The sequence below is a fragment of the Amborella trichopoda genome, chromosome 13 (genome assembly GCF_054954075.1).
Source record: "Amborella trichopoda isolate Santa Cruz 75 chromosome 13, AtrichopodaSantaCruz75HAP2 v2.0, whole genome shotgun sequence".
Lineage (NCBI taxonomy): Eukaryota > Viridiplantae > Streptophyta > Magnoliopsida > Amborellales > Amborellaceae > Amborella > Amborella trichopoda.
In genome coordinates, this window is record NC_142348.1 from 52,108,513 (window position 1) to 52,122,078 (window position 13,566).

General features: G+C 37.9%; 1 protein-coding gene across 2 annotated transcripts; it reads right to left on the reverse strand.

Annotated features, from left to right (window-relative positions):
• Window positions 1–792: 792 nt before the first annotated feature.
• On the reverse strand, window positions 793–13,095 carry AGB1 (GTP binding protein beta 1). Of its 2 annotated transcripts, none has more exons than XM_006855968.4 (6): window positions 12,292–13,095; window positions 12,062–12,156; window positions 8,610–9,034; window positions 1,949–2,306; window positions 1,546–1,659; window positions 793–1,080 (listed from the first exon to the last, which is right to left on the reverse strand). In XM_006855968.4, the coding sequence occupies exons 1-6, from the start codon at window positions 12,395–12,397 to the stop codon at window positions 1,045–1,047; spliced, it is 1,134 nt and encodes a 377-aa protein (XP_006856030.1). In that variant the 5' UTR covers window positions 12,398–13,095; the 3' UTR covers window positions 793–1,044. The 2 variants fall into 2 exon arrangements, with proteins under 2 accessions (XP_006856030.1, XP_088713120.1); XM_088856994.1 differs by having other exon boundaries at window positions 8,610–9,141.
• Window positions 13,096–13,566: the final 471 nt, after the last annotated feature.

Here is a 13,566-nt window from a genome sequence, read left to right on the forward strand (position 1 = left end):
GCTTTATACGTGGGACTGCATATTGTAGAAATGCAGTCCTGCCCTGCATGAAACAATTGTACATAATAATTTTGCTTGGTTGGTCTAATTTGTTAAAATTGAACAGGACTTATTAAAATTATTTAAACAGTAGTCTTTACTGGTTTTACTTCAAACCCGAATTTAAGTTTGAACCAAGTAGACCAAAGACACCAGTTAACTGAAGCACCATCGTTTGTTTGGAGATATTGAAACCTGTCTGAATTGAAAACCACCAGAATTTTCTTAGTGCTATTTAAAAAAAATAGGGAAAATATTTTTATATCTCTTAATTTTAACTTATCTGTCTCTTTGGACTCAAAGATGAAAAATATTACTTGAAATCTTATCTTGCAATCCCTGAATTAATTTTTTAAGTAAATTTTTTACTCGAATAAAAATTAAATATTACTTGAAATCTTATCTTGCAATCCCTGAATTTTTTAAGTGAATTTTTTACTCGAATAAAAATTAAAATGACATCCTATTTTGCATGTCAAGAGAGCGAGAGAAAATTAGAGAGAGAGAAGCAAGAAGCCCATCGGTAAGCTCCGTCATCCTACACAGAGAGAAGGGAGAGGAGAGTCATGAGGAACGCTTTACTTATTTCGATAGGGCTGCAGCCCTATCAAACTATTTTCCTTTTTTAATTGGATTTATTTTCATTAATGCAATGTCATTTCAAAAGTATTAGAAAGAAAAAAAGGGACCATGAAATTACACAAACATGAATCAAATAGAAACAACAGTAAGCAAAGACATAATATACACGCATTTTCCAAGACTAGGAACTTTCTATGAAACTGTTAAAAAGTGTCAAAAAGCAAACAGATTCAAGAGGGCCACTTCAAACAAAGACGATAAAACTACGATACACTGGTTTCCAGTGGAGAAACCGTATCCGATTCAAATCCTGCTTATTCTCTCTCTTGCAGTGGATAAAATGCAAAATACAATCTTATTAAAAACACTTGCAGAAGAGAGAAACCTGAGGTCAAGAATGGAGAGAGATTCTATTCATGGCGATCAAATCACTGTCCTGTATCCTCCAAAGGCCCAAATCTGCCCACAAAAAAAGCTCCCACATTGTAACAAGTAGACGAATTTAACAAAGACAAAAAAATAATATTGGCCATCATTTGTAAAAAGATTAGTGGCTATATTGGAAGTCGAGATGTTAGAATCTGGCTTGATTAGGGCTGCATGATCTTAGAAGTTTGGTTTTAGCTGAGATTCACAAAATCATGGCCATAAGACATACTTTTTTGAGTTTAAGAAGGGAGAAAAAAAACTGGAAAAGCTAGGTCATGATATCCAGATTCATAGAGGTAAGGCAAGTATAAAATGGGACCCTTTACTTTTTGGCCCCAGAAAAAAAGGAGAATACAAGCTGTCAGGTTTAAATTGGGGCAGTTGAGGTGTTGCAACTCGTTTGTACCTAAAGTAAATGGTCTCATTATAAACAGTCCCTAATAATAGAGTACGTAAAATAGTGAGTTGACACAGTGAGTGAATGACAAATCCAACCTTGAGGTTCCTGTCCCAACTTCCTGTACATAGGGCACTTCCATCAGCTGACATACCCAGACAAGTTATTCGACTCTCATGTGAGGTTTGCAGAGATCCAAGATTCAGAACAACCTGAAAGCATTGAGGCAAGAAAATGAATTTGGCTACCATAATGATGAACTCCTAGAGTTACTGTCTTGGAGATACAAACTCAAGACGGAGAAAATTTTAACTGGATCTTTTTTTAATAAATAAAGAAATTTAACTCAGGACTACAAAAACACTACCTGGATAGTTTGAGAATAAATGAAAAACCAATGGAGGGATACGGATACATGAATCCAAGACTCATAAAGTGGTAACAGGGTGGTTTAAGAATAAACACAGAGAGAGAGAGAGAGAGAGAGAGAGAGAGAGAGACCTTGGCTACTATGGTGTCCCATACATAACAATCGCCATTCGAGTATCCCACAAATAAAAGCCTGCCTGATATTGAGAAGGCAATGGAGGTCACCATTGGGACCTCATTCTCACCATGTGACTGGTAATAAACTTGAAGCTGGTGCCCTGTCCTCATATCAAATAGCCTGCAAGTGCCATCATCTGAGCCAGTCCCAAATCTCTGCCCATCAGGGAAGAACTTCACAGTGTTGACGTCTCCCTCATGCCCATGATAGGTCCGGACTGCTCGGCTGGCTATGCGAGTATCCCATAATCGGGCAGTTGCATCACAAGAACCAGAGACAAACATCTTTGTGTTTGATGAATTAATCGAGACGCTGAGAAAAAAAACATTTCAAGTTCAGCTCCCCCTTTAACTATCAGTCATTTTTCTATAATTACCAATAAAATAACTGGCAAATGTACCAAAGAACAACGAAAAAATGAATAACTTAAAATCTAGTTACAAGAGCTCCATATAACCAATATACAAAAGAAAAACAAGCATGCAGCAATAAAGAGAAGATGAACATACAAATATATGGTAAATATATTTTCCACATGAGAACTATTGTAAATACCCTAACACACACGTGCACTAGTAGATGGAATTGCTTCCACATTAGGCGCCGAGAGCATATTGTATGACCGGCCCCCTGATATAAAATACACGAGAAATCAGATCTCAACCATTTTAGAAATTCATAATCTTAGTTAAAATGTTACCATGGTTGCATTGACCATAACCAAGCTTTATAAAAGATGGTGGATGGTTGGAGAACAGCCTTCTAATAGGGCTTTATAAGATAAGGCTTCTTCTTACAATATAGACTCTCTAAGGGTCATTAACATGACCAATTGCTACAACCACCAACTCTAGGGAAAAGAAAACATTATTATCCTTTTACTGAGAAACTCTACATCTGGGTTAGTGTTGATTGTAATTACGTCAAAATCAAAATTTAATTGCAACACATATTATGAAATCCTGCCCGTGGCCTTTCCATTGTAGAGCTTGCTGCCAGACATCTCCATGCAATAAGAAGTATCTTCCTTGTAAAATTTAGTGTGATTCATTTTCTTGATTTCTGTTTCTTTGTTTGATTAGAAGGCTCCAAAAAATATGTAAGCATCAGATTGCATCAGTAAAAGCAACAAACATGGTATCAGAAAATAAAGGCTCAACATGAATTAATATTGAACAAGTTTGGCCATTGACATAAAGTCAACATATATTTGACTTCTTTTAATCATTTTTTCTAGACTTCTTTTAATCATTTTTTCAAAAGTGGAGAATCAAGAAATCAACCGCTCGTTCATAGCATTGGGCCCCAAGAAGGAAGGCGTTGAGAACATCTGAGATCTAAAACCTAAAGGTTTGTTTCTTTTGGGTTTTTTTTTTTTCCTTTTTTTTGGGGGGGGTTGGGGGGGTTGGGTTGGGTGGGGCTAGAAGATTATCATGAAGGTGATGGCATCAAGGTTGCAGGAAGTATTGGATCAGGTTATATCGCAATCACAGTCAGCATTAGTGAGGGTGAGACAGATTCTTGATGGAACACTTATTCTTCATGAATGTATACACTCTAGGCAAAAGAAAAAGCCCCCAGGAATTATTAGGAAAATATAACAGGAAAAACCGTAGATCATGTACCTGGGGCTTTCTTGACAAAATAACTGGCCTTATGCGATTTAGCCAAAGGAAAATGTTATGTAGCTTCAGCAGTGTTCTCAGTACTAATAAATGGTACCCCATATGTGTCATTTCTCACCCTTGTAGCAGATGCCCTTAGACAGACGCTCAAAGGAGTGCAGAATGTTGTCTACTCTCTGATTTCAAATCTTTGCATAATCAGTGTTTCAAAAAGCGCTAGGTGGCACTCAGGCGGCCATGGGATCCAAGCCGCCCAACGCCTAAGCGGGCGCCAAGAACCTGGGCGGCCCAGTTAAAAAAAAAAAACTGATGACTGCATATGAATTTTGATAATCCATAAGACCATAATCGAAAAGAATTTTGATAATCCATAAGACCATAATCCCAGTTAAAAAAAAAAAATTGAAGTCCATAAGAGAATTTAGATAATCCATAAGACCATAATCCATATTTCCATACAATGCTAAAACAGTAAGACCATACAAGCATACACTAATAGTCTGATACATTGTCGACTATACACTCAAAAGTTAAATAGTAAACTAGAAAGTAGAAAGTAGAAACTAAAAATTAAAAAAAGAAAATATACAGAAATTTAGAAAATATACAGTCTAGGACACAATAGTAAACACTCAACACAACAGTCAACACTCAACACCAAGAGTCTTCAGTCATCATCATCATCATCGTCATCAGAAGAAATAGGGTAAGATTCATCATATGCATTAGATTCGAGGCCATCATCATCAGAATCATCTCCCTTTTCAATCTAATGCTTGTCCTCCTCTGGTTCTTCTGAATCTGCCTCTTCCTCCTCCTCTTCTTCTACCTCTCTCTTACTAATATGCGCAGATGAGGCCCGAGGAGTCTTGGCTCCTCTACCCTTTTCTATCTTTTTGCACTTCCCTGAACTCAAATATTGTATAATTACCTCCCTGGTAGCCTCAAGAACATTTTTACACGGGGCAATATCCCCCTTAATACCAGCAAGGTATTTTTTAAACCGGTAAACGCCCCCATTAGTATCCTTTCTACAATAATTACATTTAATACGATTGTTGTCATTCGGATTTGGCTTATAACCATACTTCCAACCCAGATCACCACTTCTAGAAGAACCTGGAGAAGATATTTCCATAGAACAAGGCTCATTTTCATCATTTTCTGGTTCTTTTAAATTCAAAAGTTGTCTAATCTCATCCCGAATAGCTTCAAGAACCTTTTTACAAGAAGCAACATTCCCTTTAATACCATCAAGATGTTTCTTGAATCAGTTAATACCCCCATTGGTATCTTTTTCACAAAAATTACACCTTGTACTATTTTTATGGTTTGGTTTTGAGTTATAACCATACTTCCAACCCGGATCACTTCTTCTAGAAGTAGCAGAAATAGATCTATTCAAATGACATGGATTTTGTTCCTGTTTTTGTTGTACAAAACTCATATATTGTTTAATCTCCTCTCTGATAGCTTCAGGAACATTTTTACAAGGGGCAACACCCCTTTTAATACCAGCAAGATGTTTCTTAAACCGGTTTATGCCCCATTTTGTATCCTTTTCACAAAAATTGCTTCAATTTTTGTCATTTGGATTCGGATTATATCCATATTTCCAACCCGAATCTCCACTTCGACTAGATCCTGAAGAAGACATCTCAAAATAAAACAAGCAATCTACAAAAATAAAGTTTTGCAATTACTTTGATTGCTCGAACTCCAAACTCCCACCTCTGAGATGTTTTCTAGTGCCAAAATAATAAAAAACACCCTCTAATAGGATTATAAAAATCCAAAACTAAATCAAATCTACCTGGGTTGGATCCATTTTTCGTAACTTTAAGAAATACTTTGATCCAATGAAAGTCACAAAATTTAGTTTTCTTAAGGTTTCTTTATCTCTAAAATGGGTTCTTGTGGGTTTAGGTTTCAAATGAACCTAAAACCTATCCTTAAAACCCTTTATGTTTCAAAAAAAATCAATATAATGAAAAGAAAAAAAAAAATTCGCCCTTAGGTGGGCCGCAGGCCCTGGGCGGCCGCTCAGGGCTAGGCACTGGGCGTCCGCCTAGGCGGGTTCCGTATTGCCTAGGCGGAGGCCCAAGGACTGCGGCCCAGTTTGGTCGCCTAGACCAGGGCGATGCGCCCAGGCCTTCTGGACCGCCTAGGCATTGGGCGATCTACTTTTTTGAGCAATGCGCATAATGGTCCAATTGTTCATCATCTGCAGTATGCATATGACTTTTTTTGTGAACATACTCAAGAGCATATGATTAAATCTATGGTTATTTCTCAAGCGCTTTGAAGTGGCCTCAAGTCTTAAGAGTCGACAACCAGAAAATGAAACATTTGGGTGCAATGGAAACGAATGTGGAACTGAGGAACCAAGCTAAGATCATCGCATGTGAGGTTCAGAAACTTCCAAGTGAATATCTTGGACTGTCACCAGATAAGGTCATTGAGAGACTTGAGCGAAAATTAGGTCCATGGAAAATGCATTTTCTATCACTCCTACTTTGCCAATATACTTCATGGCCCTAATTCCCATGCCATTGTCGCTGGTTAATCATTTAGAAGTTAATGAGGATGTTACCAAGGATTGGGGCCTCAAAAAAAAAAGTATCACCTAGTTAATTGGAATCAAGTCTGTAACCCAAAAATAAAAGCGCGTCCAGGTATAAGAAGGTTAAGAAAAACTAATCAAGCTTTGATAGAAAAGTGGCAGGGGAGGTTCAGTCAGCTGGGTCAACAATTGTTGAAGAATGTCATTGCCTATAAAACAAGGTTGGGAAATTTGGAAGGACGGCGAACCGCATAAGGACCAAAGGAGCAGTCTCCCATTGGAATTCTGTTACTCGCAGAGAGGAATACCTTTTCTACAAATACAAGAATGCAAGTGGGACAGGGGACTGAGTTTTTGGATACAAGTGTCTTCTTGAAGAGGCCACCAATGCAGTTTTCCAGATTCCTCTTCATCTTTTGTTCAAAGCTCGGGCTCTATGCCGTTTGGAACATAAAACTAGGGAGATGTCTTAAAGACGTGAAACAAAGGCCTTTACAGATCTCCTAAACACGTTGCAGTCTTTATTCTACGAGCCAGGGAGGCAAGATGGATTAACTTGCAAAAGAAAAATTCTCAGAGAAGTCCTTCTCTATGGTGCTTACACGGGACTCCACCCAAGTTACAATTGCTTGTAAAGTTTCGAATATACCCACCCCAGCCAAAACCCAAGCTCTTGGGTGGTTACCAGTTCTTTATAAAGTCCTGACCACTGACCATCTCAAAAACTGGGGTGATTGGTACCCAATAGATGTGGAATGCACAATGCTAAAGTGAAATTAGTAAGGCATCTCAACACCATGATGTAGTGCTCAAGGTATGGGCCTGCGTTATAAACTTTTAGCCGTAGGATCATTCCCAGGGAGCAGAAATTAGATTCACTCCCTCCAGCTAAACCTGAAGTAAGAGTAATTTTAGAACCTCAAATTTTGGGGATGTAACCTCCTTAAACCTGACAAACAACCTCAAAAAGTACACATGTACACACTTCATATAGGCGCTAGAAGAAAAAAAGGTCCCAATATTGGATAGAGATTGTTCAATTTTTTGAATGGTTAGATCTAGGTATTTAAGAAATCAAAATCCTTGTTTTTTTCTTCTTTTTTTAAAAATACTCAGTTGGTGATTATCAAGTGGATTCCTAAATTTCAGATTAAAAATTTCCTCATAAACAGGTCTTTTTCCCAAGGGATTATATGTATAGTCTGCTCCACCAGGAGTACAATACACACTAAACGTCTAAATATTCAGTGGGTTGTGCCTAAAACAGTGGAAATTTATTTATGCAATGGCATAGTCTGCCTCTGCCCAAACCTGAGATCATATTATGGAGAATAACTCTGATGGCTATTATATGGTCCATATAAGTAGAAAGAGGAATGGTGGGCCCTTAGGTCAGAGGAAAATTAAATTTAATGGTAAATGGAAAATGGACAACTCTGCCATTGCCGATCCCAAGCCTGGATGAGAAAGGAGGAGGGTTATGTTAGGTTGGCAGCCAGCGTAAAACTTTTGCCACATCTCTATCATGAATTCTGATCTAACATTATCTGAGTATATGGCCCATGATAGAGCGGAATGGCAGAATAGGAATCCTGTAGCCAAACCCACATAGTTGGGATAAGGCTCGTATGGTGATGATGATGATGATGATGATGGTCGTTAATGGTAAATGGATAACATAAGAGCAACTATTATTTCTTGGGCAAAAGTGAGTATGGAATTCTATAATGGATTTTCACAGTCAATGGTTCTCTATCTTACGAAGTACAATGCCCCATTTGTCAAGGAATGCAGTTTGGAAGCTCAATCGGGAATCCGGGCCTAGCAGGTGTTGAGGGAGCCATTCGAGGTCGTGAAGGTAGAACCCTGATGCCTGTGATTCAAGCAAGGAAGAAGCACATGCTCTATTAGCAGGGTTGGGAGCCATATGACCAGGTTGGAGTTCAATAGTGATAGAGGGGGATTCAAAGGATGTAATCAGATGGGTCAGTAACCACACAGAATATCCTTGGAGACTGGCAAATACGTTCAAGGAAGTTTTTGACATTGTCAGTAGAATCAGGGCATCTTTTTTTCATGTATGGAGAGAGGGCAATGAACTGGGTGGGTGAGGAGGGATGTAACCCTGTTGGTAGTGACACATTTTTTATGGTTTGTATCATCCATTGGATGACTCACATTTTTTTAGAGAAATTACATATGTAAATATCATTGTTTGATTAATGAAGATGCAATTCCCAATAAAATAAAACAAAAAGGAAAATAAAAAGTTGAATACCAAGAAGTTATTCAAAAAGGGAACCCTATTCCTCCCTAGGAGTCTTCTTTATAGTAATTTTGATTTTTGATCCAACAAATTTTCATTATGAGAAAGAGAAACTATTAGTAAGTGCAGTCCCTTCCAGAATAACTGATCAGTAGATATACCTCAACACATCTGCAGTATGGCCTGATGGAAATTCACCTCCGAAAACAGATAGCCTCTGACCTGTGGTAACATCCCATAAAATGCAGGTTTGGTCTCCAGAACTAGTTATTAGATGTGTGTCCCCATCAGGAACATATTGGCAACAGGACACATAACCCTTGTGTCCACTTAGAATTCTTGATACTGGTAGATTCCCATCCTTGTCAGTTTGAGAATTGAGGTTGAAAATGGAGCACGCACTGTCAAGACCGCCACAAGCAACCGACTGGCCAGTGGGGGAAAAGGCGCATGTCATAACCCATGCACATGGTAACTTAATTGCATGTGTTTTCTGGCTAGTTAGAGCATTCCATACAATAAGCCTGCCATCTTGAGATGCACTCACAATGCGGTTCTTTTCTGAAGTCCAGTCCAATGAATAAACCTAGAGAAATTGAATAGATGCATGGTGAAGGTGAGCATTTTCAAGCTGGACGCATAGTTGCCTTCCACAATTAAACTTGAGAAAGATAAGAAGTCAATAGTTAATGCCTGAGCCAGGAAAAACATGTAAATAATTATAAGATAATTAATTTAAGAGTCTGTGACATGATGATACAATTAAAGAGAGTTATTTGCCACAATGTTCTGACCTGAAAAAATCAAAGGAAATAGAATAGAGAACGCACAAAAAATCTAGGCCTGCATATCAACGGTGAAAGGATCTATGATATCACAACCAAGCTATGGTTAAAACAGTAGGAAGTATAATACGTACATAGTGAAAGACTAGCATAGAATTACTGGTCGACAACAAGGAATAATAGCCCACTTATATATAGAAGTTGTTAAGGGAAATATAAATTTACTTAGAAGATGTAAGTTGGACATCTTTTCGTGATTGTACTTCTACATCCAAATGAATGAGTGGTTTAGCCATCTTTCAGCATCAGTTGTTTTGTCTTTCAGGTTAGAAATAACTAAGACAGCTCCGTTGTTGCATTACTGGATGCATCATCAAAACACGAAAGCCAGCAACTATCAGATATTAAACTAAACCATGTAAGCTTGCAGGTTCAAAAACTTCGGACTCGGACTCAGTTCATCTGACATACAAGGTCACCCAGCATTTCTCCTACTTTTTGATGAACTCGGCTCATCATATATGTGTGTGTGTGTGTGTGTGTGTGTGTGTGTGTGTGTGTGTGTGTTTCTAAGTGATGGTAGGTGGTGTATTGGTGTTGGTGGGGGAAAGAAGGTATATATGGATTTGTGCATCTTGGATCCGACAAAAACAATCGTGGAAAAATAAATAAGCAAAAAGTTCCTAAAAAGTTGTGTTTTTTTTTTTTTCTGGACAATAAAGATAACACAGTGAATATGGTCATCCATTTCAGGTGTTACTAAAATGCTGTTAGTTCGACGCCTTAAGGAGATCTGTTTGACCCAAAATTTTGTAGATCGATTCATCATCACCAGCAGATGAACAATTGGAAAAAGATAAATGAAATTGAGTTCTCTAGGACCTAGATCTGACTGTCCAAAATTGAACATAGGTTCCCTGTTGGGGCTGTTATTCTTTAGACACTTCTAGGGTAACCTTTTTTTTTTTTTTTTTTTTTTTTTTTTTTTTTTTTTTTTTTTTTTTTTTGAGAATGTCTTCTAGGGTACATGTTTTCAATATTTTTTTTTTACTTTGGGAGGTGGAGTGGGGGAGCACTAGGAAGAGTAACGCATACGTCCAGATTTTGGGATCGAAAGGACCCCCCAGCTATGTTTTTGAGCTAGGGCAAACACCTTACAGCCCGGCCTTGAGCGGAAAAAAATTTTCCATAAATATAAATAAATGTGTGAAAGAAGAAGAAGAGAGGTTGGGGGGAGGGGGGGTCGGGGGAGAGAGAGATTCTGGCGAGAAGAGAAACTTCAAATGTAGAATAGGGAATATATAAAAATGGTTGTTGGAGGGGGTATTTCTAATCAAAACACCCAAAAAATGAGATTAACAACTAGGCACTAGTCATAATTTGGGAACCATTTAAGTGAATGTTAAATTTAAAGCATGGTAAATAGGCGGTCCACCAGGAGATGTGGTGGGTTGGTCAACACAGGCTAATTCTGGCTTTTACCCGCCAAGATTTTGAACCATGTATACAAGTAATTCTCTAGAATACTAACACAAAGAAAAAGTAAGGACAGAACAGATCACTGTGATGGAAAATATTTTACCAGTGAACTCTCACAGACATATTCCCTCTAAATGAGTAGGGTTATCTATCAGTGATATTGCTCATTTTAAAACAGCACTGCTACTATAACAGCCTCGTCTTTGGTAATTAAAGGCCATTTATAGTAGAGTTGGTAACAAAATATCCTACTAAATATGAAGATTCCTCAGTTAGACACGGTAAATAACAGAATTTGCATGACTGAGGAATCCCCCACAAATGTTTTTATAGAATTAGCAGCAATCTTAAACTGACATGAATACATGAGAAAATCAGCTGACATAATATTTTACGTATGCAACAAGCATCAATGATAATAATAACATCCTCAAGGAACATGAATGCCAATAACCAATATAATAATAAATAGCCAAGAATGACCTTCAATCCTCTGGTTTCTTATTTATTCCATTCAATGGTATACCCACAAAAAGGTCTAAGGCATCAAATTGTTTTTCTTACATCAAACTCTTCAATCCGCACATTCAAATTTGAGCAGCAATCACAACTTCCCCAATCCCACAGCTCCAGTGGTCTCAATCCCAATTTCCCCAAATCCACATCCACGGACCGTAGTGGCCTCAATCACAACTTCCCCAATTCCATACTACTGTGGTGTTAACTATTCCTAGCCCGAGGATTGTCCTCTCAACATCAAAATCCTTCACTTTCCAAATAAATATTAGTGAGATTTTCTTTTCTTTCCTTTTTTTTATAACAGTTACATTTTAGTGAGATTTTCATAGATGAAGTATTATTCTCATGCACGAAACTTGGTTAAAGAATTTGATACAGAGCAAAGGTGTCAAAGTGCAAGCTGTGGCCTCAATTCCCAGTGTCATATCTTTCATGTGATTGTGATTTATTGGGAAAACTACTTAAAACCCACATTTCATATGATCGTAATGTATTGGGGAAACTACTTACAACCTACATGTCTCTATCTATTTTATGAACTAATTTCAACTACCATCCCAAAATCTAAACAGCCTCATTTATAAATTTGAACTTCAAAAGTGATGAGGTCCAAAGAGTAGTTAATTTTGATGTCGCCCTAAATTGGGATTATTTTTACACTCAAAAGGTGAGAAACTCGAGCTTTTGATCCCATATGCCCCATATACATTATTTGAGAGCTATTGTAAAAAGTAGAATAGCATAAGTAACGAAGCAAACAAGTCTAAGAAACATATTTAAAAAAAATCACCAAATAATAAACAACTAGAAGTCTCTGATAAGATCATCACCCTTCCAGTGTGCCCTTGCAAAGTCCTGCAACAAACTAGATCTGTTGGTCCAAAACTGACAGGTGTTTTCCCGATAGATTTTGCATAGCCAGCAACTACAAAATCAACCGGTCCCCAAGAATCACAAATAACTCGCTAAATCAAAAGAACTCAAAAACATTGAAAACAAATGGGAAACCCATTGCTTTTTCTTTTTCAAAATGAAAATCGGTAGATGATAAGTATCTTACCATCAGTATCCAAGAGCTGCAGGCGTTTTTGCTTCAATCTTTCCCTTAAGCTATTTACTGTTGCAGTAGCAGCAAGATGTTTTTCCTTCAACTCTGCAACTGACATTTTAGACCTAATTTAGATCAACCAATGCTCCCTCTACTTCATTACAGCTCCTTCTCGAGCTGGATCCAAACCGCTCTCGAATCCCCTGCAAATCCTAATACAAGCTCAATCCAGCTATGCTACCTCCTCAAAAGCCTCTTTCCGAGTTCAATTGACACACTAATTCTCCACACTCTCTGAAACACGTTTTTTCTTCATTTATCACTCTGATCAAAACCTGATACCGCACTATCTATGAAACTTAATACAAATGTCCCCACTTGATCGATGCTTCTTATGAGCTCGATGGAAACCCTAATTCCACATCTTCCTGCGATTTCTAAGACAGGCGATTTTCTATGGTTTATCCCCCGCCGGGGGAGGAGTGTGAGAGAGAGAGAGAGAGAGAGAGAGAGAGAGTTAAGGAGAGATGGTCGAGTACGAGAGAAGGGAAAAATGTGAAAGAAAATGTGAGAGAACAGAAAAATGGGAAAAAAATAAAGAGAGCTGAGAAAATGTGAAGAAAAATGAGAGAGGGAGAGAGAAGGGAAATAGGGGAAAATGAAGAGAGAGAGGGAGAGAAAATAAAGTAGAAAACGATGAAGAAAGAGAACAAAGGAGAAGAAGATAAAATTTGGTGAAGAGAGAGAGAGCAAAGGAAAAACCAGAGGAAAAATGGTAGAGAGAGAGCAAAGGAAAATAAGCGAAGAGAGGAAAACAAGGCCAAAAATGGTAGAGAGAGAGAACAGAAAAATAAGCGGAGAGAGAGAGAGAGAGAGCGTGGTCGCGCGCGTGCAAAGGGAAAACAAGGGTAAATGGGAGGAAAAACGCGGGGAAAAGATAGGAGAGACGAATTTTCCGCGACAAGATGGATCTTTCAAGGGACTCTTCAATCATAATAAATCACGAGAAGACTGTGTGGCAATGGACACTGGACCCCGGACCCGACCTCAGTTCGGGTTTGGGTTTAAAAATTGGATAAAGCGGACTAGAACACCACTGGGTTTGGTGTCCGGGCCACGTAGAGATATAGACCCAACTCTAGTGTTAATATTTAAATAATATTTAATAATTAATATTTAAAAAAAGAAGGAGTCAAGGTAAATTTACAGAAAAAAAAAAAGTACACCAGATACAGACCCAACGCTAGTGTTAATAATTAAATAATATTTAAATAAAGGAATAGTTAA

What these genes read in the sequence shown, in the direction of transcription:
- AGB1 (XM_006855968.4), bottom strand. Translation starts at nt 12,397, where the DNA reads ATGTCAGTTGCAGAGTTGAAGGAAAAACATCTTGCTGCTACTGCAACA. An exon ending in CATACTGCAGATGTGTTGAG is followed by an intron (nt 2,307 to 8,609) that starts GTATATCTACTG and finishes TTTTTTTCTCAG; the next exon opens with CGTCTCGATTAATTCATCAA. An exon ending in GGGACACCATAGTAGCCAAG is followed by an intron (nt 1,660 to 1,948) that starts GTCTCTCTCTCT and finishes CAATGCTTTCAG; the next exon opens with GTTGTTCTGAATCTTGGATC.